Here is a 27,574-nt window from a genome sequence, read left to right as displayed (position 1 = left end):
CTGCTGGTCAGCTTGGATTATAAAGAAAACAGATTGGAACTATTTTCACCCTTCATAACCAACAAGCTTATCTGAGGTTTTGTTGCATTTTTGGCACAATTGTAAATGTCAGTAATTGAGGATATGCAGGAATGTGGAGTTGAGATTAAAATTAGATCGGTCATGATCTTCTTGAACGGTCAAGCAGGCATGAAGGGACTAGTAGCCCTAATCTTACTCCCTCATTGCCTGGTGTATTTTAGTTGATGAATACATTAATGTATCTCACCATCTATTTAAGAATGATGATTAACAGAAATGAAATGAAAAATGGGTGTTGCCCTAGCTGCTGTACTGTTTTGATCCTAGAATATTTCTGAAGGGAGAGTGAATTTGGGCAGGGCTGTGTGAAAATGCTGTTGCAGCAGGTAGCCTGGGAGTGTTGAATATTGTTTCCTAATCCTAGCAGAAAAGAGAATTAAATTATTGTTAGAAAATAACTAATATTAAAAAGTGTGGAGAGTGAGCTGGAGAATGGTCGTAGATTAAATGATTTGATGTAATGGATGATAGGATAGATAAATTGATTCTCTGCCATGACTCTTTGTGATTCAATGATTTATTTTTTTGGCAGCCGGATCAATATGCAACACTCCCACTTCTGATGCAACTCAATTTAGCTGGAGGCTAAAACATGTTTACACTAAGCTAACAGTAAGCCTTCACAATAACCCTGAGTGCACTTCCCTCTTGCTACTTGTAACATTCCCATTTCCCACAACAGCCATGCTTGTAGCTGTTTTGAATGCGACTGCTAATTTTGTCCCCATTATTGTTGAATTATCGGCAATTTTAGTACTCTGCAATCATCATGTCCTCCAGGAACTGCATTGAAACTGACTTCGATTAATACATTATGGCTACGATAAACATTACTCCCACACTGACCGTTTACAGCCAGTTTGAAAACAGGTCCCAGAGGGAGCCAGGCAGTTCAAATTGGTCATGTCACTATGTTCCCATTTCTGTTATCTGGCAAATGGGATTACAGTTCAGGAAAGGAGATGTGAAATGGCCATTCAATACACAGCAGCAAAGTATTAGCTTGAAACTTACGTAGAATCATCACTATTCAGTGAGCAGGTGTCTGACCTCCATCCGCTTTCCTCAGTATATTTATGTATTTGCTCATTTACTGTATATATTTCAGCTGTTTTCAGATAGCCAGTGATATAGTGAGCCCCCACATACAGAAAACATGAAGCGAGAACTGTACTCGTTGAGACTTGTTGGGTGGTAAAAGCCAACAATCAGTATGTAAGATTGAGGGATGAGGAGGAGAAGTATTTTGGTTTGGTCTGGTCTGGACTGGTCCCCTGTGCTGGGAAGCAGCTGGTCTTTCTCTACTTTTAAATGGCCATTCCATCGATTTCATTATCGTAGAATTACTTCAGCACTTAACTTTATGGGTCATTCAGTGAACTAAGAAAGGGGATCTCTCTGATAGAAGCCTGATTTATTTTCAAAAAAGAATGAGAGAGCACTATCCATAAATGCCAGAGGTGTTTGAAAGTTTGATGTACCTCAGCTGTCTTTTTACAGAATGAAGTTTGGGCATTCACAAATCATTCTTGTCATTTCTAACCACAGTTTATGTAAAATGTGCCTTCCGTTTTTTATGGAATGCAGACACTGCTGGCAGGTAAACAGAGTGACAAAGCTTTCATTAATAGCACTGCTTCAAATCTTTCTGTCAGGTTTGTGACAGTGAGTAGACTTTGAAAGTCTGAGTTATAATCAGTGTACAAGTCATGCACGCACATTTCTGACTACCACTTCATTTTTATTATATTTAAAATCACAAAATCGTATTTTGTCATTAACTGCAAATTGCAATCTTTGTCTGATTGTGATATCTTGTCATTTATATAAACCAAGTTGGAGTCAAATGATGTACATTTAATTTTAATTATAAACTGTAGGAATAGGTGAATAATGGGCAAACATTTGGTCCTTCAAACCTACTCCACCATTCAATAAGATTACGGTTATTCTAATTGTATTCTCAACTCCACATTCCCATCTACCCCTGATGACCCCTAATCTTCTTTATTTGTAAGAATCAATCTACCTCTGCCTTGAAAGTAGACTCTGCTGCCTCCACCTTTGGAGAAGAGATCCTCGGACTCGGGACCTTCAGAGAAAAGAAAGATCACCTCGTTACTGCATTAAGTTAGTGACCCCTTACTTATAAAACTGACCCCTAGTTCTAGATTCTCTCACACGTGGAACTATCCTTTCCACAACCAGACTGTCAAGCTTCCTCAGTGTTTTATGTTTCACCAAAGTGACTTCTCACTGTTCTAACCTCCAGAGGCTACAAGCCTTGCATGTCTAACCTTTTCTCATAGGCTGGTAGGAAAAAGTGAGGACTCCAGATGCTGGAGATCAGAGTCAAAATGTGTGGCGCTAGAAGAGGCAGCATCTCAGGAGAAGGAGCGTCGACGTTTCGAGCATAAGCCCTTCATCAGGAATGTGGAGGGTGGGGGGGGGGGCGGGGCGGTATCCACACAAAATCGATGTCGATTTCACCAGTTTCCTCATCTCCCCTCCTCCCACCTATCCCAGATCCAACCCTCCAACTCAGCACTGCCCTCTTGAACAGTCCATCTTCCTTCTCGTCTATCCACTCCACCCTCCACTCCAACCTATCACCATCACTCTCCACCTTCATCGACCTATCACATTCCCAGCTACCTTCCCCCTCAGCGCCAATCCCCACTCCCATTTATCTCACAGCCCCCTTCCACCCCCCCCGAACCCCACCCCCATCAATGAAAAGCCTATGCTCGAAACATCAACTCTCTTGCTCCTCGGATGCTGCGCGACCAGCTGTGCTTTTCCAGTGCCACACTTATCAACTCTACTTTTATCAGCCTGCCTATAGCATGTAGGAGTCTTCCTGAGCTGCTTCCAATATATTTATCGTCTTCCTTAAGTGAGGAAACCAACACTGTACACTGTGTTCATATGTTGTCTCACTGGTACGAGGTATAATTGCAGCATAACTTCTCTACTTTTGAGTTAAATTCCCCACAATAAATTATAAGATTTAATTAAGGAATTAGATAAAGCACTTGGGGCTAAAGGAATCAAACGTGATGGGAAAAGCAGGAGCATGCTATTGAGTTGAAAGAGCAGCCCTGATTATAAATAAATGGCAGAGCAGGCTGGAAGGGCTGAATGGACTGCACCTACTCCTATTTTCTGTTTCTATGATTAGCTTTTTAATTATTTCCTGCTCCTGTATTCTAGCCTTTTATGATTCATGCACTAGGAGACCTACATCCCTCTGCGATTTCCCCCCGGAAAAAAAATTACACCTCTTTGGTTTCTGTTAGCTAACCATTCTTCTGTCCATGACAATACATGACTCTCTATATCATGAACTTTTATTTTCCACTATAACCTTTTGATGTGAAATACCTTCTGGAAATATAAGTACAATACGTTAGCTGTTCCTCTTTTAACCTGCTACCTCAAAGAAGCCCAATATATTTCCCTTTCACAAAACCATGTTGACTCTGCCTGGTTACCTTGACCTATTCTAAATGCCCTGCTTTAATACCTTTAATTTTTTTTAATTAACATCTTCTCTATGGCAGATTTGAAGCTAACTATCCTGTAGTTTCCTGCTCTCAGTCTTCCTCTTTTTTTCAGTAAAGAGGTGATATTCAATATTTTTCCATCAAGTAGAACCTTCTGAGTCTAGAAAGTTTTGGAAAGTTAAGGCCAATGCTTCAATTATCTCATTTAAGTCATTTCTTTTAACACCATTGAATGACGTCCATCAGGACCCAGGGAGTTATCAGCCTGCACTTTCAACATTTTATTAATTATCACTTCCTTGGTGATTGGACTTTTCTTGGATTCCTCTCTTTATTTCCATTTCTTGTATTGCAGCTAAGTTTTAGGATGTTACTTGCGTCCTCTGTTGCAAATGGATATGGAAAATGTCTGTTCAATTCAGTTGCCACCTTCTCTCCCTTTGAAATAATGGGCAACATTCCATTTGCCAATTCCTATTACCCACTGAACTTGAATGCTTTCAATGTGTGAATTATGCATAACTCGCATCACCACACAGCATATTATAAAGGAGGAAATAATAGGTTGTCCAAAATGTACAGTGATAATCATATGCAGTTTTAATCTGCACACAAACAAGAAAAATCAGATGTGTAAAAATAGCCTAGAACAGGAGTTTACAGAATGTTTTCAGCATGATTTCTTAGAAAAGCACATTCTGTGGCTGACCAGACAGCAGGTTATACTGGAAATGGACATACGCATTCAGATAGAACTAAAAAAAATACTGTGACAGTATTGGTCCCCTTATCAAAGGAAGTATGTCCTGACATTGAAGGCAGTCCAGTTGGTAAGTTGATCCTGTTTTTGTTGGATTTTCTGAGGAGAGATTGAGTAGGTTGGAGGTTAATAAAATTATGAGGGGCATGGATAGGATAAATAGACAAAGTCCTTTCCCTGGGGCGGGGGAGTCCAGAACTAGAGGACATAAGTTTAGGGTGAGAGGGGAAAGATATAAAAGAGACCTAAGGGGCAACTTTTTCACGCAGAGGGTGGTAAGTGTATGGAATGAGCTGCCAGAGGATGTGGTGGAGGCTGGTACAATTGCAACATTTAAAAGGCATCTGGATGGGTATATGAATAGGAAGGGTTTGAAGGGATATGGGCCGGATGCTGGCAGGTGGGACTAGATTGGGTTGGGATATCTGGTCGGCATGGACAAGTTGGACCGAAGGGTCTGTTTCTGTGCTGTACATCTCTATGACTCTTTGGAGTTCAGGAGAATGAGAGGCAATCATATAAGATTCTTAGGGGATTGACAGGGTAGATAATGAGAAGCTATTTCTGTTCTTGTGGGAGAGTCCAGGACTGGGTGTCTGTAATCTCAGAATGTGACCATATTTTTAAGACAGAGGAGGAGGAACTTCTTCTCTTTGAGGGTCTTGAATCTATGGAATTTCTTTATCACAGTGGGCAGTTAAGACTGGATTGTTAAGTATATTCAAACCTGAGGGAGACAGATGTTTAATCAAGGGTATTGGGGAAATGGTAGAGAAGTGGATCGTGGATTATCAGATCAGTCATGTTCACTGCACTGTGGAGCAGACTCAGTTAGTTGAATGGTTTACTGTTAGGGGGTCTGTACGCCACGCTCACAAGTGACTTTTTGCCTTTGTCATTTCTCACCTTGACTCAAACCACTTTTACCTCCTCGTTTCCCAAACGTTGATCATCTTTGTCCATTGTGCGATTGTTATCATTATTTAACATAGCCACCCATTCTTCTTTTTTTCTAGTTTCCTCTCCTTCCAAAATATCTCATATCCTATAAAATTCAAGTTCCAAACTGTATTCCTGCAGCTATATCTCTGTTCTGGCTATCAGATCATACTTTGTTATTTGTATTTGCATTATCAATTCATTTGTATTGCTTCAAATGCTGAGTGCATTCCGATAGCTTTTAGTCTTTTTCCTTTTTATTGTTTGGTAACATCTGGCCTTATCTGTTGATTTACTCTTAATTATGTATTTTTTTGTCCCTTCCTGTCATATTCTGTTTGTCATTTCAAGTATCGTTACCTTTCTCCCATGTCTTGTCTATACTTTGGATCACTACATTTTCCCAAATTTGATGTCTTGCCCCACTACTTAGATAAAAGCCCTCTTTATTTCCTGAGTTGGGTGGCTGATTAGAACATAGGCCTCAGCATGGCTCAAGTTTAAATCCGGTGAAAATGAGGACTGCAGATGCTGGAGATCAGAATCAAGATCAGAGTGTTGCTGGAAAAGCACAGCAGGTCAGGCAGCACTGGAGGAGCAGGAAAATTGACGAAGAGTTTTTGCCGAAATGTCAATTTTCCTGCTTCTCCAATGCTGCCTGACCTGCTGTGCTTTTCCAGCAACACTCTGATCTGGACTCAAGTTTAGATTGTCCCAATGGTACAGGTCCCACATTCCCCAAACCGGGTGCCAGTGCTTCATGAACCTGAACCACTTGTTGGGGTACCTGCATGGGTAGTGGTGACTAGATTCTCCTACTCCCATTCCAAGCTTCTCTCTAGTCCTGAGTAATGTCCTTAATCAGGGAACACAGCCCCATGGTTTCATGCTCTTTATAGGAGGGAACAGTGTCAGACCCCTCACTAGACTGCCACTACGCTCAGTACAATCCTTTCTGCACCCATATCTTGAATGGCTTCCTGCATCACAGTGTCATTGTCAATTCGGCCATTTGTCCTCAGCGCTCCCTCTCATTCAGACAAGCTGAAATAACCTCACATGCTGGACAGTTGCAAAGGTTGACGTCTCTGCTCATTGCATCCCCTTAGCTGCCTCACTTGCAGTCACACTCTCTTGCACCTGAACACTGAAGACCTGATCCTGAGGGGTGTGCCTGCCTACTGGCACAAAACGTCCAGATAATTTGATGCCACCCTGACATGTCAGTGTCTTCAGTCTGGCCTCAAGCTGATGAACTCTGAGCAAAAGCTCCTCAAGCTGCAGGCACTGACAGCAGTTCTGTATTCATTGGGTCACACTGGCATCAGGAGCTCTGTGATGCATCACTCAGCTTAACAACAACTTTAATGTGTTTTAGTTACATTACTCCATTAGTTATTCACATTTTCCTTTGTTTAAGCCTTACCACCAGTTCCTGTACTACTTTAAATCTTGGGATTAGAATAGACCTTCATCACTTACCAGATACTTGCCAAACCACGAGATTCTTACCCTGTAATGGAGTAAGAACTAATTCCTCGAGGGTGAAAATGTTAGACAAAGCACAAGAGACATTTCTTCCTCTGCTTTCAAAGTCCCCTCGTCACCAAACTCCCAGCACTCTGTTCAAAGACAATCTGTGTGCCAAGTCACACTGAGATGTCATGCTTAATACACTTATGAAGAGAAAGAGCTAGCTGACCCCAGCTGCACGAAAAATGGGTTCCAGTAACTTCTTTAATTACCTGACTTCAATCAATCTTTCAGTGAAGACCTTGTAAAACCCTGATTCAGGCTGGGAAATATAAAATTAAAATTGTTGATTCAATTAAATGTCAAATCTGAATTAAAAAATAGATTTTTACAAAAGGCTTACACTGCCATTGCGAGCCAACTGCCGACTTGCTCAGGAGAACACCAATCCTCTGGCTTGTTTTAGAAAGAACATCTGGGACAAAATCAAAAATCACGTGGACGAGTTTTAATTCAGCATGTTAAATTGAGGAAAGCAAGCACTGACTTTATTAAAGGCAATTAGGTTTAAATAACTTGATTGAGTTTTTTGAAGAACAGATTGGATTGAAATGGTGTACATGGACTTCCAAAAGGCATTTTATAACGTGCCACGTATTTGGCTTGTAGGCAAAGTTAAAGCTCATAGAATAAAAGGGACATAGATTGAGAGCTGGCTGAGGAACTCCAAGCGGATAGTAGTGGTGAACAGTTGGGTTTCAGGTTGGAAGAGGATGTAGAATATGGTTCTTCAGAGAGGATTATAAGGAACACTGCTTTTCTTGTTATATGTTAATGATCTGCACTTAGGGACAGGGATAGAATTCAATTGGATATGGACAGATTGGTGACATGGGTGGATTATTGCAGATTAAATTCAATGTGAGAAAGCTGCAGGGATACCTTTTAGCAGCAAGACTGAAGAGAGACAGTGGGACGTAAAGGGTGGAATTCTAAAGTCGATGCAATTACAGATGAGCCTGGGGATATAGTGCACAAATCATTGGAGGTGGCAGCACAGGTTGAAAGCTGAAAAAGGTATGTGGATTCCTGGAATTTATATTTGTAGATATAGAGTACAAAGGCAAGCAGGTATAAAACAAACCTCTTTAAAACATGAGTTCAGTCTCAACTGAAGTGTATGAGCACAAAACCTCAAGCAGGAGTAGGTACTTTGGTGCCTCAAGCCTGCTTCACTATTCAGTAAGATCATTTCTAATCTTAATGTAGCCTCAACCTAAGTTTCTGTATCACCTCATGTTCCTCTGTGTTAAATTTAATCTGCAATAGACCACCCATGTCACCAATCTGTCCATATCCACTTGAACTCTATCTCTATTCTGCTCAGTTTTGCCAAGCCTATGCACATTAGCTCCCTTTGGTGATTCAAGAATTTTTCTATCCCTTCTTGAACAATATTCAATGACCCCTACCTCCACTGCTTTCCGGGAAGAGAATTCCACAGACTTCCAACTCTTTCTGAGAGAAACATTTTCTCCTCATTCTTGTCTTAAATAAGAGATGTCTTATTTTTAGACCAGTTTCTGCCCATCCCACGAGGAGAATCATTATTTCAGTATCCACCCAATAAGATCACCCCTCATTCTTGAATACTCCAAAGGTTACAAGCCAAGCCTGTCTTGCCTGATGAGGGTAACACCTTCATCTAAGAAATCAGTTGAGTGAACTTTATCTGAACAGCTTCTAATGCAATTGTGTCCTTTCTGAATTAAGGCAACTGAAAATGTACACAGACACCTAAATGTGGTCTCACTGCTGCCTAGTACAATGGTAGCAAAGCTTCCCAAGTTTAATATTTCAATCCTCTTGCAATAAACAGCAGCATTCCATATGCCTTCCCAATCACTTGCTGCTCTGGCATTCAGGTTTTAGTGAGTGATGTATTAGAATGCCCAGATCCCTCTGCAAATCAGCGACAGGTATTGTTTTCAATTTTTTTTAACAGAATGTTATGTAAGGGTTGCAGAGCGGGTGCAGTAAAGATTTGCCAGAATGGTTCCAGGGGTGAGGCCACTTCAGTTATGTGGGTATATTGAAGAAGCTAGAGTTGTTCTTCTTAAAGAGGAGGCTGAGAGGAGATTTCGATTTAAATTTGAGATTTAGATTTCTTACAGTGTGGAAACAGGCTCTTCGGCCCAACAAGTCCACACCGACCTTCCAAAGACCAACCCACCCAGACCCACTCCCCGACATTTACCTCTTCACCTAACACTACAGGCAATTTAGCATGGCCAATTCACCTAACCTGCACATTTTTGTACTGTGGGAGGAAACCAGAGGAAACCCACGCAGAGAATCTGCAAACTCCACACAGACAGTTGCCTGAGGAGGGAATTCAACCCAAGTCTCTGGCGCTGTGAGGCAGAAGTGCTAACCACTGTGCCATCGTGTCGCCCATAATAGATACCTTTGATCAAGGTATCAGGATCATGAAGGATCAAGACGAAGTAGATTGGGAAATCGAATGTTGGAAGGGGTGAAAGCCAGAGGAGGGAATAGGAGGGTACAAATAGAGGTGAAAGGTTTTTAGTTTAGAAAGGCATCATGTGTCAGCTCAGGCTTGGTAGGCCAAAGGGCCTGTTCCTGTCTGTAAGGTTCTTTGCTGTTTTGACACCGACACAAGGTAATTGGTAAAAGAAAAGGTGACATTGGGAAGAGTTTTATTTAGCACAGCAGTTGTTTAGAAAATATAGAGCGTTGCCTGAAAATTCATTTGTTTTGCCACAATCAGTGGAGGAAGAGAATAGGAGAAGCAGTTTAGGAGAAAATAAAAACGTGGAGCTCCTGAATGAGATGAGAAATAGGATTAGCTGTTTTGTCTTATCAGAAAACCTCCCCAGACATGGTTGGTCAAATGATCTCTCTCTGTGCCTATGAGCATTTTATGAATTAAATCTATAAAGTAGCCAATTTTTGGAAATATAACCAAGCTAGAGACATGAACTTGTAAGTTGTTTTTCTGCAAATTACTTCAAGTGGAAACCATTTGAATATATTTCAAGAAACAATCACATCTATTATGCTGAAATAACACCATCTGTTTGAGCTCGACAGGAGATATCTACAAGTAAACTGTCACTTAAGTTGGTAACTGCTGTGATTGATGGTTAAGGCCCAGGCAGGGGTTAAGATATTGGCATTCTCTCCAGCTAAGAAATGTATGGAAATGGTCTAGTTTACCCTAGCACTGAAGCCAGGTCTACTAAATGAGAATACCAGCAAACTCCTGACGCTTTGACTATCAGAAAGATAGACCACAATACCTTTCAGATCTGTACCAGATATTTAGCAACAGAAAAATGAATTGAAATTCTGAAAGAAGGAGAAAGCTGGTTTTCCAACAGCGGCTGGATTGGATTAAGTCTGAGTTCAACCACAATGTGCTGACGACTGTGAGATTGAGGAAGGCTGGTGAGTCATGGTTACAGCAGCACAGACTGTTGACAGTGAGTTTGACCAGGTTCCTCCACCCCACCCCCATCTTGTGGGCAAAGTGGAAACCAGACAGGATGAATTTAGATATGAAGGAAAAGGGAAAGGTGATGACAGTGACATGTTCCAAAACATTGGGAAGGAAATTAGGTGTCAAATGTGACAGCAGTGGATGACATTTTTCAGACCTTGGTAAAGATGAGAATTTTGAAAGGATTTGGGATAGCATGAGAGAATAAGAAGACAGCTGTCTTAAGCATTTCAACACATTTAGGCCTATAGTGATAATTTTGGACGAACATTTCCAACTCTAATTTTGCTTCATTGCACTTTCCTCATATCCTTGGTTCTCCAGACTGGCACAATGTCAAACCAAGTTGATTCAGTGTAGCTGCAAAATTAGCAAGTGTTTGACAAAGTAGGTGTTGCCCATATAATTCATTCCTGTCCCTAAACTGCTAGGACATATACTGGGGCCAGCTTCACCCCTGTCAGTCTACACTGTGTGTTATCAGTGAAATGGTGGAAGCTATTCTCAGCAGGACTGTGCAGTGGTACATGCTCACTAATGTTTCGTTTGGGTTCTGCCAGGATGCTTGGCTCCAGATCTCATGACAGCCATGATGCAAACATGGATAATGATGCTGAATTGCGGAGGTGAAGTGAGAGTAATTGCCCTTGGTAGCATTTGACCAATGATCACATCAAGCAGCCTGAGTAAAATTGAATCAGGGAAAATCTTTCCATTGTGATTGTTGGAGAACAATAATCTCAGCCCCAGAACATTGCAAAACTTCCAGCAGCATCCTAGACCCACTCATCTTCAGAAGCTTCATCAATGACTTTACCCCCCATCAAAAAGTCATAAATGTGGATACTCACTGTTTGTGGAATATTCAGCTCATTCATAGTTCTTCAAGTAATGAAGCAGTCCATGCTTACATGTACTGAGGTCTGGGCAGAAATCAGACTTGGATTCATAAATGGCGAATAATATTTATTCCACACAAGTACCAGCAGTAATCACTTCTAACAAGGTGCTTAAACATTTTCCCTTAACATTCAATGCTATTTCCATAGTTAAATTCACTAACATCAACATCCTGGGGGCCACCATTGACGAGAAACTCAACTGGAGCAGTTACATAAAAATTATGGCAATGAGAGCAGGTTAGAGGCTAGGAGGAACCTCAGTAAATGACTCACCTCCTGACTCCCCAAAGCTTGTCCACTATCTAAAGGGCAGAAGTCAGGAGTGTGATGGAATACTCCCCACTTGCCTGAAACAGTGCAGCTCCAACAATACTCAAGAAGCTTGACACCATCCAGGACAAATCAGTTTGTTTGATTGATACCCCATCTACAACCTTCAACATTCACTCCCTCCACCACCAGTGAAACGTGACAACAGTGTACACTATCTACAAGCTGCACTTGGCAACTCAATAAAGGTCTTGCAACAGCACCTCCCAAAACTTGTAGCCTCTACTACTTTGGGATGAAGCAGGGGTGAGTGAATGCCACCGCCTGCTAGTTCTCCTCCAAGACTTCCACCTGCCTCACTTTAGACTATCTTTGTTCCTTTACTGTTGTTGGGTCAAAATCCTTGAACCCCCTTCCTACTGCATTCAGTGTGTTCCTGCACCAGATAGACTGAAGCAACACAAGGAAGTCCACTGTATCATCTTCTCAAAGACAGTTAAGGATGGACAATTAATACTAACTTGCCAGCAATGATCACAGCCCATGAGTTATTAACAATGTAGCAATTTCCTTCAAGTATTTATCAAATTCCCTCAATAAGTTTGACTGATTCCAACTCACCAGCTAATGATGGTTATTATTTATATATTCTCACTACTTCATGCTACAAAAGTTATCCATTACCTTCAATAATCAAAAACCAATTTTTAATGTTTACCCCTGATTTCCCCGTCCAATGAAAGCAACGTTTTGATTTTTTTGTTGTATCAAACCTCTTTTAGTAGTTTTCCGTATGTCAAACACTTTTGCTTGACTGCCTCAATATCAGTGAATTCAGCTAATTTCACTTTTGTGTCCAGCTTATTCCAGGTATATCCACACATTGTGCCTTCTCCAGGGTTCCAGTATCCCAGAGTTCTGAAAACTGCATGTGCACAGGGCCCAAAAGAGACCAAATCCCCCCACTGACTGTTTGTCTTTCTGTAACCTGGTCTTGTATACTCTCACGAAAGTAGAACGAAATCAGTTTGGCCTCAAATTATGGACACTTTTGCAATTTTTTTTGTGATTTACATATACAAATTAAAAATTACACAGAACTAAAACCTGTCCTGCAGCTGAGTTCTCTTTCACTGCTGTAAGTCATTGGTCTCCCTCTATATTCAGTTCAAATTGCCGGTCTGTTGTAATCACCTACAATTTGAAGACTAAATATAACTGAAATACCTCTCAAACGTCTAAGACTATTGGGAAACATTTCCAGTGATTTTTTTTAAAAACGTCCATTCAGATGTACCTGTATGTGGAATTCATGTCTGGAGTAAGTTTTTCCACTGTAACTTTCAGCACTAACATTATCCACTGAAATCCTTAGATTATTTGAACATTAAGCTCTTGATGACCGACCGATTGCTTTAAGCATGTGCACCACTGCTGAAGTTACAAAACACAAAATGCAATGTTGGATACTTACAAATAATCAAAATGCAGAATGCATACTCATCTAACTGACCATTATTTAGTTATAAAGGCACATGGTTTGTATATTCATTAACATTGGGATTAGTGTGTCAATGTTACATGTAAATCTGTCCAGATAACACAGCGATTCTTCAGACTTCACTTGACACAGCTCAGATGACAGAAAAGAAATGATAAAAACAGACTCTGCTTCAGCAGGTTGGTAGTTAAGTTTAATGATTTTTAAAAATGTGATATAAACATTCAGAATCTTTGAAAACTAATTTAAAACCACCTTATCTCTGAGTATGGAAGCAGAATGGTTATGTTACTGGATGAGTCATTCAGGGATCTTGACTAAAAATTTTTTAAAAACTGAATTCAGTGTTTCCTCATGGAGAATTAGAATTCGGTTTTTTAAAATGTGCCAATTTACAAAAGTTGATATCAGTGAGAGCAGTGATAATGGTGTTAAGAAGGAGGATGTGCTGGAAATTTTGAAACACATTAGGATAGATAAGTCGCTTACATTAGACGGGATATACCCAAGGTTACTACAAGAAACAAGAGAAGAGATTGCTACGCCTTTGGCGATGATCTTTGCATCCTCACTGTCTACTGGAGTTGTACCAGATGATTGGAGGGTGGAAAAGGTTATTCCCTTGTTCATGAAGGGGAATAGAAATAATCCTGGGAATTACAGACCAGTCAGGCAGATTATTGGAGAGGGTTCTGAGAGACAGAATTCATGATTACTTGGAAAAGCATAGTTTGATTAGAGATAGTCAGCATGGCTTTGTGAGGGGTAGGTCATGCCTCACAAGCCTTACTGAATTCTTTGAGGATGTGACAAAGCACATTGAAGGTAGAGCAGTGGATGTGATGTATATGGATTTTAGCAAAGCTTTTCCTAAGGTTCCCCATGGTAGGATCATTCAGAAAGTAAGGAGGCATGGGATACAGGGAAATGTGGCTGCCTGGATACAGAATTGGCTGGTCCATAGAAGACAGAGGATGGTAGTAGATAGAAAGTATTCAGCCTGGAGCTCGGTGACTACTGGTGTTCCACAGGGATCTGTTCTGGGACCTCTGGTCTTTGTGATTTTTGTAAGTGACTTGGATGAGGAAGTGGAAGGGTGAGTTAGTAAGTTTGTTGATGACACAAAGGTTGGTGGAGCTGTGGATAATATGGAGGGCTGTTGTACGTTGCAACGGGATATTGACAGGATGCAGAACTGGGCTGAGAAGTGGCAGATGGAGTTTAACCTGGAAAAGTATGAAGTGATTCATTTTGGAAGGTTGAATTTGATTGCAGATTATATGGTCATAGGCAGGATTCTTGGCAGTGTGGAGGAACAGAGAGATCTTCGGGTCCATGTCCATAGATGCCTCAAAGTTGCCAACCAAGTTGATAGGGTTGTTAAGAAGGCATATGGTGTGTTCACTTTCATTAGCAGAGGGATTGAATTTAAGAGCTGCGAGGTTATGCTGCACCTCTGTAAAGCCTTGCTTAGACCACATTTGAAATATTGTGTTCAGTTCTGTTTGCCTCATTATAGGAAGGATGTGGAAGCTTTACAGAGGGTGCAGAGGAGATTTACCCGGATGCTGCCTGGTCTGAAGGGTATGTCTTATGAAGAAAGGTTTGAGGGAGCTAGGGCTTATCTCATTGGAGCGAAGAAGGATGAGAGGTGACTTGATAGATGTGTACAAGATGATGGGAGGGATAGATAGAGTGAATAGATTAGATTAGATTAGATTAGATTACTTACAGTGTGGAAACAGGCCCTTCGGCCCAACAAGTCCACACCGCCCCGCCGAAGCACAACCCACCCATACCCCTACATCTACCCCTTATCTAACACTACGGGCAATTTAACATAGTCAATTCACCTGACCTGCACATTTTTGGACTGTGGGAGGAAACCAGAGCACCCGGAGGAAACCCACGCAGACACGGGGAGAATGTGCAAACTCCACACAGACAGTCGCCTGAGGTGGGAATTGAACCCGGGTGTCTGGCGCTGTGAGGCAGCAGTGCTAACCACTGTGCCACCGTGCCGAGACTTTTTCCCAGGGCGGAAATGGCTATAATAAGGGGGCATAATTTTAAGGTGATTTGAGGAAGGTTTAGGGGAGATGTCAGAAGTAGGTTCTTTACACAGAGAGTGATAGGCACGTGGAATGCACTGCCAGCGGTGGTAGTAGAGTCAGGTACATTCGGGACATTTAAGTGACTCATGGATAGGCATATGGAGATAGTGAAATGTAGGGTATGTAGGTTAGTTGACCTTTGAGTAGCATAAAACATCAGCCTAGCATCTAGGACTGAAGGGCCTGTACTGTGCCATACTGTTCTATGATTCAGAAAGCTTTGTCCCGTAGCAATACAGAATTGGTCTTCCAAGTGTCTCATGTTGTTTTTTCCGAAATAAGGCTTGTGCTAGCAGCAGTGCAGTTTAGCAATCACCAGAACAGACAGGGCGGAAGAAAAGAAGTCCTGAGCATATTTCTTAAATGGTGAGAGGTTGGGAAGTATAGTTGTTCGTAGGAGCCCGGAGCCCTTGTTTATGAATGACTGAAAGTTAGCATGCAGATGCAGCATGGAATTAGATTGGCAAATGTTATGTTGATGAGCATCGCAAGAGGCTTTGAGACACAATAAAGATTGAATGTAAAGATATCTTGTAATTGGATAGAGCTTTTCTGAGTCCTCACTTGGAATATTGTGTACAGTTTTGATCCCCTTGTCTCAGGAGGAATACATTTGCCATAAGTGAGTGCAACAAAGGTTCATCAAATTCATCCCTGGATGATGAGATTGGTTTATGAGGCAAGGGGAAACTGGGCCTGTAATCTTTGAGTTTCATAGAGTAAGGGGTAACCTTTTTGAAACTTACAAAATTCTTACAGGATGTGACAGGATGGCTGTGGATAAGACTTTTCCATTTGGCTGGTGACTCTATAACCAGGAGACATCATCCCAGGACAAGAGACAGACCATTTAGGACTGAGATGAGGTGGAATTTCTTCACTAACGCGGTGGGGAATCTTTAGAATTCTCTACCCCAGTGAGCTGTGAAAATTCAATCATTGAGCAAGAGAAAAATGGATAGGTTTCCTGAGACTAATGTCCTTTAAGGATAAGTGCAGGAAATTGGATTATTTATCCCACATTTGCTGTAATTCTGGATATAGATATCCTCCAGCGGTCCTTTAGGACTCCTTGCAATTGTCCATAGCTGTCACTGCACCATATCTGTGATAGTTTCACTTGACATAAGTGAAACTTGGCAGCATAGTATTGGAGAACCAGTTTCCAAGAGACATTTGAGTATTCAATTGCAGTGTTCCTTGGGCAGAAATTGTGACTTCATTCCACTTTCCCTTCAGACTTCTTTGTTCATCCTCTAGATGCTCCGTGTTGAATCTCTTACACTAAGAGCAGTCCCAGGCCTTCGGCCTAAAATGTCCACATGCAACAGAATTGGTTCAATCCTTTCTTTCTCAGATAATCGCACCCCAACTCCAATGTACCCAATCATATTGATGCTATGTACATGTCCTAGTACACATGATGTTTGGGCACTGTTATCTCTGTATTCAATCTCATCATGAGCTCCCAATTTCTCTGGGTTAATAACCCATATTAATAAATGTGCAGATAAGCCTCGGAGATATGCTGCGATGTGACTGTGACCTCTGGAGTCATGTGTTAGAGACTGTGCGAGTAGTTGTAGTTAGAGCAAGTGCAAGCAGTGATTGCCCGATGTTGATATCTGGTGCATAGTGTCACTAAAGAACCACCTCAAGGTCTAGCCTGATCTTCCCTGCAACTGACAAACTAAACCAACCAGTCCTGCAGATGCTGAAACCAACCAGTTTACTGACCACAATCAAATTGGAAAGGCATTGAAGGAAGTCACTTAACCCACAGCATTCACCCGGGTCTTAAAACATCTTGTTTGAGAAAAAGAGACCTTTCAAAAGAGATCTATGAAATTGACTGAAGTATGTCAAGGTGAATATTGTGAAGTAATTAAAGAAGTTATAATTTGGACAAAAGAATAGAAGTTTGATAATGCGCATGGCTATGCAGGGTGGTGGCGCAGTGAGGGTAAATGTCAAGGTAATGAGTTACACATTTGGAGTCCCTCTTTTGCTTGTCTAACTCGTAGCCTGACAAAGCAGTTCCCAGCTTGCAGTTGTTTGCACTGAATCTACTTCCAGACAAGGCAGCAGTCTTTGATTGTTTCCGACCTTCAAAACCCTAATCTCCTAACACCAACACCAGTGTGTTTTTGATGATGGTATATATGGTTCATACTGTGACTGTGGCACAACCAATCCCTCCATTGAACCAAAAACAGTGTTCAGAATTCATGATGTATCGTATGTCCTGCCATATTCTATAGCCATAAGTTGGGTTTTACAGCCTGGTAGACATCCATCTAGATGCATATGGAATAGACATCATCTTTAGATGAATCAGTGTGGTGCCTGCTTAAATGGTCAGGACAGGCTGTGACCTCAGATTCACATTACCCATTCCCACACTCCTCACTGGCAAAGCCATGTGCCTGGAGTGAAGGATCTGAATGTCTACTCAGTCAAGAATACTCTGATTGACTCAGATACTGATGGTCATTGTTTAGTCATCTACATCCTGTGCATTGCAGTGTGTACAGTAAAACAGTACGGGCATTCTGCAGCAATGATGCGAATGGCTGCCTTGTTTAATGCACCTTTTTGTATGTCTCAGGTGAGAGTGACAGCAGGTGTAATCGATTGCATGAATGTGCTAGATCAGTATAATCTCACTCCTGGGACGGTGAATGGACTTCTCAACTTCCTAGTGACCTCTTTAAGATAGTAGTGGGATCCTGGGAGAGATCCAAGATAGTGACGGGAAATGGTTCACAATGTCTCACAGTAGGGAGGAGGAGGAATTTGCAATTCCACTGCCTCATTAAAATAAGTGTACAATTCTGTTTGATTGAGGGGATAAAATATGATGGGTTAGAAAAACCAAGGGTTATGGGGTGCAGGCATGAAAGTGAGTCTGAGACAACAGCCAAATCAGCCATGATGGTACTGAATGGTGGAGCAGGGCTGAATGGCGCATTCCTAGTCCTAACTTCTGTGTCCCAGTGAAGAACCAGTTTGGAGATCTTTGAGAGTTGTGTGATGTAGGGACCAATGTATCACCCAGTCATTCTGTTCTCTGAATGTACATTACTGGAAAAGATATAGCTGTTATATCCAATCCATGCCCCCTCAGATAAACAAATATTATTTGCACTCAGCATTACCCTGTTGCATGACTCAGATTACATTCACTACTTTAAAAATCCTCTGCATTTATTCAGCTCCTATGACAACCTCAAGAACTCCAAATTGCTTCACTCTTCAATTAAATTCTTTTAAAATGTTGTAATTTTTGTAATGCAGAGAACACAGTGCCGGCACGGTGGCTCAGTGGTTCGCACTGCTGCCTCACAGCGCCAGAGACCTCTTGCACATTCTCCCCGTGTCTGCGTGGGTTTCCTCAGGGTGCTCCGGTTTCCTCCCACAGTCCAAAGAAAATGTGCAGGTTAGGTGAATTGGCCATGCTAAATTGCCCGTAGTGTTAGGTGAAGGGGTAAATGTAGGGGAATGGGTCTGGGTAGGTTGCTCTTCGGAGGGTCGGTGTGGGCTTGTTGGGCCGAAGGGCCTATTTCCATACTGTAAGAAATCTAAAACACTGCAACCAGTGCACAGTGAAATTCCACAAATATCAACAAGGGAATGACCAGATAATCTGCTTGTGATGTTGATTGAGGGATAAATAATTGATCAGAATACCATGGAAAAATTCCTCAGTTGTTCTTCCTTGAAGTAGTGCTGTGGAATATCTTCCGTCCACCTGTGAGGTCAGATGTTAAACAGATTGTGTGTAAGATCGGACCTCTAACAGTGCAGCAGCACTCCCTCCATACTGTACTGCAGTGTTCAGCTTAGATTCTGTATTCGCTCTACCACTTTCTCTTGCAGCTCGTTCCATACACACACCACCATCTGTGTGAAAATGTTGCCCCTCAGATAACATTTTATCTCTTTCCCCTTTGCCTTATACCTATGCCCTGTAATGTTGTTCTTCTCTACCCTGGAGAAAAGGCCTTGACTATTCATCCCATCCACACTCCTCATGATTTTATAAATCCCTATAAGGTCACTCCTCAGCTTCCTACATTCCAGAGAAAAAACTCCCAGCCTATCTAGCCTCTCCTATCTGATGATATCACACAGTCTTTTTGGTGGAGAAACAGTTATTCTTGCACAAGTTCCAGTGGAGGCTGATGTGACAAACCTGGCCGATATCAAGGGTCAAGAGTAGCTTTTATTTGTCATTTCTCCCAGATACAACTGTTACACTAAAAACGAGACAGTGTTCCTCCAGGACCAAGGTGCTACGTGGACAGCACAAACAGCACGCGAAGGGCAACATAAACTGCATAAGAAATGCAAAACATGCAAGACAGCAGAGTAACTCCTGACGTGTCAGGACAACAGGCACCATGGTGTACAAATTACAGTGCAATAAAAGAATGGTGATTAATAAAACATTGTTTCAAGCAGCAATTCAAAAGGTTTCTGATGGAATAGAGTCCGATCATACAGTGTTAAGTAGCCTGATGGCATGGGGGAACAAAACTTGCATATTCTGGACGTGAGAGACCATATGCTCTGGTATCTTCAGCCAGATGGCAGGAGGGAGAAGAGTTTGAGTGAGGGGTGTGTGGGGTCTTCCACAACGCTCTTAACCTTTCAGATGCAGCGTGTGGTGTAAATGTCAGTAATAGAGGGGAGAGAGACCCCAATGATCTTCTCGGCCCTCCTCACTATCCACCGGAGGGTCTTACAATCCGAGACGGTGCAAATCCCGAACCAGGCAGTGATGTAGCAGCTCGGGGTACTCTCAATGAACCCTCTGTAGAATGTGGTGAGGATGAGGGGTGGGAGGTAGGCTATCCTCAGCCTGTGCAGAAAGTTGCTGCTGGTTTTGAGGGACCAGGTGAGATTCTTCACCAGGGTATGCAAAGAAATTTGGTGCTTTTCACGATCTCCACGGGGGGAGCCGTCAATGTGCAGTGGAGAGTGGTCGCTCTGTGCCAATCCTGAAGCCAACAACCATCTCTTTTGTGTTGTCCACGTTCAGAGACAGATTGTTGGCTCGGCACCAGTCCGTTAGCTGCTGCGCCTCCTCTCTGTATGCCAACTCGTCTTCCTGCTGATGAGACCAACTACAGTCGTATCATCAGTGAACTCAATGATGTGATTTGAGCTGGGCATCGCTGCACAGTGGTGTGTCAGCAGGTGAACAGCAAGGGGCTGAGCACACAGCCCTGGGTGGGGGGGGATCCCCATGCTCACTGTGATGGTGTTGGAGATGCTGTTCCCAATGCAGACTGACTGAGGTCTCCCAGTCAGGAAGTCTAGGACCCAGTTACAGAGGGAGTGATGATAGGGTGCATACTTACATCTGGTAATGATGTATTGATTCCAGTTTTTGATAAATTCGATTTGACCTAGTGATTTTTTTTTCTTGGGGCTCTCTAAACCATTTAAATTTTATTTAAAGAGTAGAAAGGAGGACTAGTGGCAGTGGCTAGTGACCAACAGCTACAACAGTGCCTACAATCGATGACAGAGTAAATGAAAAAGCTGTAACATTGAGTGACATCTCTTACCCTTGCCCAGCAATGTCACAGGAGTTAACACTTCACCTGCAATTTTTTATTTCACAGCAAGTTCACGTTTGTTGTTTGAGTGTTTTTGCTGATATTAAAATGGAATATTTGTGTTGCAATGTGAACAAGACATTATTGTTAATGTTGTTGCAGAGGGAACTGGATCCAAGTTGGCCTTTGTTATCCCAAGAGAACAGTTTTTAAAGTTATGTCTGATATATACGATCGATCGAGCGGAAGAGTACACAGTGTGAAACGGTATAAAGCAGTATCGTCCTTCAACATCCTGCAGAAACATCCAGACAAGAGTGTGTATTACTTTGACAGCAGTGCAGGGTAAGTCTACGTCTTATTTATAGAGGAAAACCATAGTTACTGTGTAACTGATTGGAGCAGCCTGAGAGGAAGGACCGAACAAGAGAAAGTCAAGGCCTTAGAAGGCTGGAAAGAGTCATTGTCATTAAATCATTGTCATTAGGGCACAGAGGAAGGCTATTCAGCCACTCAGCCTCATGCTAACTCTTTGTAGAGCAATCCAGAAGATCCTTTGCTCTATTCTCATAAGCTTGTTAGTTTATTTCCTCATGTGTCCATCCATTTTCCAGCCACCGTGCTGCCCTTAATATCCTGCCATACCATCAATGCTTCCTGCTGCCAGCCCCCTGTCCCTCTGTATGCTCTTTAGACCTGTGCAATAATTCAATTCATCCCTTTGATCAAAATGCATAACCCCACTCTTCTCTGTTTTGATCTTCTATTGACCTCAGAAAATGAAGTGATGGAGTCAGGAGCATAAGAGTGCAAATTGAAGGGATTGGCACGTGGAATCAAGTTAGTGGAGCTGGGACTTGGGGGATCTTGTCCCTTGGAGGAGAAAGAGAAAAGCCAAATAGGGTCTGGGAATGGCCCACACAGAGGCTACGGTGTAAAGTCTCATAGCACCTGTAGCTTATAGAGTTTGGATCAATGATATCACCAGCATGGCAGGACTCTTTCTCTTGGTCTGAGTTCTGGGAGATTTCAAGTTTTCGAGTTCTAGGCTGTGAGAGCAATGGTGAAACAGTAATTTGAAAATGGGTTCTCTGCAAGTGGGGGAATGGGTGGAAGAGAGCTTCACCCTGGTACACAGGTTAGCTCTTGCTGATGAGCAAGAACCAATGGAAGGCCTCCAATTATGTACAGCAACAGCCAATCGAGGATCAGACTCCAGCTGAGGGGAAGAGGGCAATTATGTTGTGAATGTTTTTCAGGAAGTGATATTCATGCAGTAATGATGACTATTTAGATAGTTTGTGGAAGACTCGAGGATAATGATTCCCTCCATTGCTCTTTACAATTTTCTTGGTTCCTCTCAGGATTCTTTTTCTTATCCTTCAAGCAAAACATGTCCGGAAAGGCCACAGCTATTGCTCCAAACACGGCTGTGAGCGTGTGAAGATTTTGTCGCATGTCATCTCCTGGGAAAGCAGTGACTGCTTGCGGAAGGGCCACTCAGTGAAACACTCAAGCGAGGCAGCCCATCTCATCACTCTGACCGGACGGGTGGCTGCTCCTTGCAGACACTGTGGTGCCCCACAGGTAGGTTGTCCATCGAGTGGCATCCCTCTTGAAGGGAGCAAGTGGGTCACCTGAATCGTTGTTTAGAGCAGTGAAACTCAGCAAGAAGCTGCAGTGCACATTCAGTGAAAGAGCATCAGATCTTAAACGGTTAATTTGTGAGGCCAGATTTCTCAGACTAAGATTGGAAATATGAAGGTTAATCTAAAGTGATAAACGATCTGGGAGCGATACAGAGAAACCATTCTCTACCAAAGGAATTTAGAACAAAGCATTTCAAACTTTGCAGGACTGAAATCAGGAAGCAGTTTGTCTCACAATATCTCGGAGAAACTGAGCTCTCTCAGGAGTGGTACGGTGGCTCAGTGGTAAGCACTGTTGCCTCACAGCACCAGAGACCCGGGTTCGATTCCAGCCTCGGGCGACTGTCTGTGTGGAGTTTGCACATTCTCCCCGTGTCTGTGTGGGTTTTCTCCGGGTGCTCCGGTTTCCTCCCACAGTCCAAAGATGTGCAGGTTAGGTGAATTGGCCATGCTAAATTGCCCCATAGTGTTAGGTGCATTAGTCAGAGGGAAATGGATCTGGGTGGGTTTCTCTCTGGAGGGTCGGTGTGGACTTGTTGGGCCAAAAGGCCTGTTTCCACACTGTAGGGAATCTAATCAAGAAAGGGCAGTAGGTATTGGAATCAACTGTAGCATTCCAAGCTACAGTTGCTGGAAAAATGCAGCAGGTCAGGCAGCATCCAAGGAGCAGGAGAATCGACGTTTCGGGCATGAGCCCTTCTTCAGGAATGAGGAAAGTGTGTCCAGCAGGCTGAGATAAAAGGTAGGGAGGAGGGACTTGGGGGAGGGGCTTTGGAAATGCGATAGGTGGAAGGAGGTCAAGGTGAGGGTGATAGGTCGGAGTGGGGGTGGGGGCGGAGAGGTCAGGAAGAAGATTGCAGGTTAGGAAGGCGGTGCTGAGTTCAAGGGATTTGACTAAGACAAGGTGGGGGGAGGGGAAATGAGGAAACTGGAGAAATTTGAGTTCATCCCTTGTGGTTGGAGGGTTCCTAGGCGGAAGATGAGGCGCTCTTCCTCTAGCTGTCGTGTTGCTATGGTCTGGCGATGGAGGAGTCCAAGGACCTGCATGTCCTTGGTGGAGTGGGAGGAGGAGTTGAAGTGTTGAGCCACAGGGTGGTTGGGTTGGTTGGTCCGGGTGTCCCAGAGGTGTTTTCTGAAACGTTCCGCAAGTAGGCGGCCTGTCTCCCCAATATAGAGGAGGCCACACCGGGTTTAGCGGATGCAGTAAATGATGTGTGTGGAGGTGCAGGTGAATTTTTGGCGGATATGGAAGGATCCCTTGGGGCCTTGGAGGGAAGTAAGGGGGGAGGTGTGGGCGCAAGTTTTGCATTTCTTGCAGTTGCAGGGGAAGGTGCCGGGAGTAGAGGTTGGGTTAGTGGGGGGTGTGGACCTGACGAGGGAGTCACGGAGGGAGTGGTCTTTTCGGAACACTGATAGGGGAGGGGAGGGAAATATATCCCTGGTGGTGGGGTCCGTTTGGAGGTGGCGGAAATGACGACGGATGATACGATGTATATGGAGGTTGGTAGGGTGGTAGGTGAGGACCAGTGGGGTTCTGTCCTGGTGGCGATTGGAGGGGCGGGGCTCAAGGGCGGAGGAGCGGGAAGTGGAGGAGATGAGGTGGAGGGCATCGTCGATCACGTCTGGGGGGAAATTGCAATCTTTGAAGAAGGAGGCCATCTGGGTTATTCGGTATTGGAACTGGTCCTCCTGGAAGCAGATGTGGCGGAGACGAAGGAATTGGGAATATGGGATGGCGTTTTTACAGGGGGCAGGGTGGGAGGAGGTATAGTCTAGGTAGCTATGGGAGATGGACTGTTCCACATATCCTACGAAGAGGCAGGCATAGCTGGGTCCATGTGGATGCCCATGGCTACTCCTTTGGTTTGGAGGAAGTGGCAGGATTGGAAAGAGAAGTTGTTCAGAGTGAGGACCAGTTCAGTCAGTCGAAGGAGGGTGTCAGTGGAAGGGTACTGGTTGGTACGGTGGGAAAGGAAGAAGCGAAGGGCTTTGAGGCCTCCATGATGGGGGATGGAGGTGTACAGGGACTGGATGTCCATGGTGAAGATAAGGCGTTGGGGATCGGGGAAGTTTCCTGGTTGGGTCCAAATTTTGTTGGTCTGAACGTTGTCCAGAGTTCGTGCGGGGTCAGTCGGTTCCATAGGCAGGTGCTGAGGAAGGAGATGTGGCTGTGGTAGCGAGTCTGTAGTATTCCAAACTAAGATCAGTTGCTTCTGGATGGAGAGTGAATGGATTTAAGGTCAACTATGATCGAAATGGATAGTGACACAGACTTCAGGGATTGAATAACTTCCTCTGTTCTTGTGTGGCTACAAATATTGGGAAATTGCATAAGAAAGAACATGAAGCTGTAATGAGCTGCACCCCCAAATTATCTTCTGTTCATTTAATTGGAGAAGAGTGGACTGGGCTGTTCAGTGGGTGCACCCTCCCATCCCTGTATTCAGCAACTTGTTATAAGGGCCAGGAAGGTCCAACTACATATGAACCCATGTGAATTATGAAGGATTATGAACCTTTTTTATTTGTCTAGTTAAATTTACAAATACACTTGGTTTGTCAGGCAGCCTTTATTAAAAACATTGGGTGTCATACACGGTAATTAATAGCAAATGACCCATTGCTCAGTGAATATTTGAAGTAAAACGCCTTTAGATTAAAGAGTATTTTTGTAATATAGTGGTGATTTTCAAAACAACAGCAAAAATGTTACAGTCAAGTCAATTTGACAATCCCTCACTCCGTGGGAGTCTTGACTTGAAGAAAGAGCAGATCAGATAAAGACATCAACCCTGGTTCCCCAGTTTTCTGACTCTGTCTCAGACTGCTCACAGGCAGCTCTAGAACTTGGTAAATTTCTCTGATTTGTTTGCAATGTGGGTTCATTTACAGTTCCTTAACTTTGGATGTTATCAACAATTGTATGGTATTTTTAAAATTCCAAGTATGGCCTAACAGGAATAGAATGACCTTTCTGCAAAAGTAGTTTAATTGTATTAATTCCGCATGTTAAACAGTTTCTCATTATGAAGCACAGCCTGGAGCTTGAACTTTATATTCTTGCTTCTATTGATAGCCCTACTTCACTAATTGCAACATTATGTCCTTGTAATTGGAGTTTAACATGATAAGAATTTGGCTAACTGACCAATCTTCTCATCATGAAGTTTCTGGTAAATGTGAAACTTGATAATGAAACGTTGTGACAGCTGTTGTACTTATTTTATATATGTTGGTCAGAAAAACTGGAACCAATTGCTCTAAATATGTTAAACTAACTCTATTCCCTAAATCTATTTGTATTCTTGTTGTAACAGACCCCAGGCAATGTTCCCCAATTTGTTACACTCTAAACAGAATACTCCGAACCAATAAGCTCTCATTGCAATGTGTTTTGTCATTAGCATTGACAGTCTTAGTAGATTGGTTAAAACTTTTCTGCCTGATTTCTTTTGGCAGTGGCTGACTAGCATTTGAGTGAGAGAGTCTTTTTTCTTTCCTTTACCTGTAGTGCCAGAGTGTTTAAATGGTTGTTCTCAGCTCTATGACCATCACAGCACACAGTTCACACAGTAGGATACCAGGCCACTAATACACATGAGCTAGAGATGAAGTTTGGTTTGTTCAGTTAAGAAACTAAGAAAAAGTACAATATCAATGTGTTTGAATTTATCCATCAGTCCTTAACAGCTCCACTGTAGAATCTCAGCCCAGCTGAATAGTCTGTACTTTCATAAGACTTGAGAACAGTTTTTGAAAGAGTTCATAGTTCACCCTTGCGTGCTAAATATGTACAGTTTGAAGCTTTTCCTGGTACACGTGTGAAATAGGAGCAGAAGCAGACCAATCAGCCCCTTCAGCCTGTTCTGCAATTCAATAAAATCATGACTGATGTTATGAATTCCACATTGCCATCTATCCCCAATAACCTTTGATTCTCCTCCCTAATAAGAATATAATTACCTCTGCCTTAAAAATATTCAATGATCATCTTTCTTAAAAGGTGACCCCTCAATTTAAAACAGTGCCCGCTTATTTTGGACTCGCCCTCAAAAGGAAATGCCATTTCCATGTTCACTTTGTCAGGGCCATTCATGATCTTACTCATTTCACCAATGTCATCCCAGTGCCATACATGGGTAACATATTTCTGATTTTAGTGAGGAGTATGTCCTTCCATCTTGAGAAGATTTATGAACTTTTGTTCTTTTCAAGAGGCTTTGGAGTTAAATTCTCAAAGCTCTTTTCGCGCAGGTGATTGATGTTTCACGCAACATTAAAAATATTAACAACTGTCTTAGGGGCAAAAATAGAAATTGCTGGAAAAGCTCAACAGGTCTGGTGGCATCTGTGGATAGAAATCGGAGTTAACGTTTCAGGTCCACTGCCCCTTCCTCAGACGTTCCTGCGCTTTTCTAGCAATTTCTGTTTTGGTTTTTGAGTTTCCCTCAGAAATTGCTTCCCTCAACATCCTTCTGACATCTTCATACCTGGGCATGCTTAGCTCCAATTTTACCAAGGACACCTCTCTCACTCTTTGTGCAGTACATGAGTGAGAAAATTTAATCAACTTAGCTTCACCCCTCCCTCATTGTTATGTGGTCTACCTTCAATTCATCATTTCACTCCTTCAACTATCTCTATTAGGTCTTTATTTGGCTTAGGTTGTCAACCAATGTTCACTGTAAACCCCTAACTCTCTCAGATACCTTGGTTTCACTTCCTTCCAGCTGCTTTCTATACACCTTCTCCCATAGCTGTGCAAACTACATCCTACTGAGCAGGGTTTAATGGGAAACCAGTGGATTGTCCAGCTGCCACCCTTCTATTTGGTTAAGTTCCTGTCCGCCACCAAATGCAGCAGAGGGTGGGGTGGGCGAGTGCAATTAATTCCTCCTACAGTAACATATGCCAATCCATTTATGCATAGTAGACTTTATCGTTTATCTAATAGTGGACAGAGTCATGGCAGATATCCTAGCACCCTGAGAAAAGTCAAACAATTGAATTTAGTGAATGTCTTACTTTTTACTATGAAATAGCCAGAAATCCCCATGTGGTTTTCAGTGTTTCTCTGTTTGTTTGCTCATAGTAAGTGAATTAACAAAAATATTCATCATCTTGTTAAGGCTCAGATGACATTATATATATCTTTGTTGTCTCCCTAGGTCGCTATAACAAGTGACCCACACAGAGTGTACATCAAAATTGAGATACAGTCACAGAGCACAGGAGACATACAAAATGGACATAAATTCTCTTTCATTAAGGTAACAGCAACAATCTAGT

The 27,574-nt window shown here is 42.6% G+C and overlaps 2 protein-coding genes across 6 annotated transcripts in view; both read left to right on the top strand.

Annotated features, from left to right (window-relative positions):
- LOC140468795 (cell migration-inducing and hyaluronan-binding protein-like) overlaps positions 1-27,574 on the top strand; it is a 258,752-nt gene that overhangs the window by 55,580 nt on the left and 175,598 nt on the right. The gene's annotated exons all lie outside the window — the stretch shown is intronic.
- Positions 1-27,574, top strand: part of LOC140468793 (cell surface hyaluronidase CEMIP2-like) — a 151,982-nt gene that overhangs the window by 97,072 nt on the left and 27,336 nt on the right. For all 4 annotated transcript variants that reach the window (XM_072564814.1, XM_072564817.1, XM_072564816.1 and 1 more), the window contains 3 exons: positions 20,799-20,981; positions 22,001-22,223; positions 27,454-27,555. In XM_072564814.1, the coding sequence (XP_072420915.1) occupies positions 20,799-20,981; positions 22,001-22,223; positions 27,454-27,555 (508 nt within the window). The remainder of the gene's footprint in view (positions 1-20,798; positions 20,982-22,000; positions 22,224-27,453; positions 27,556-27,574) is intronic.

This window comes from Chiloscyllium punctatum, chromosome 48 (assembly GCF_047496795.1).
Source record: "Chiloscyllium punctatum isolate Juve2018m chromosome 48, sChiPun1.3, whole genome shotgun sequence".
Lineage (NCBI taxonomy): Eukaryota > Metazoa > Chordata > Chondrichthyes > Orectolobiformes > Hemiscylliidae > Chiloscyllium > Chiloscyllium punctatum.
The sequence above is the reverse complement of the archived record's forward strand: the minus strand, read 5'-3'. Positions and strand labels throughout refer to the sequence as shown.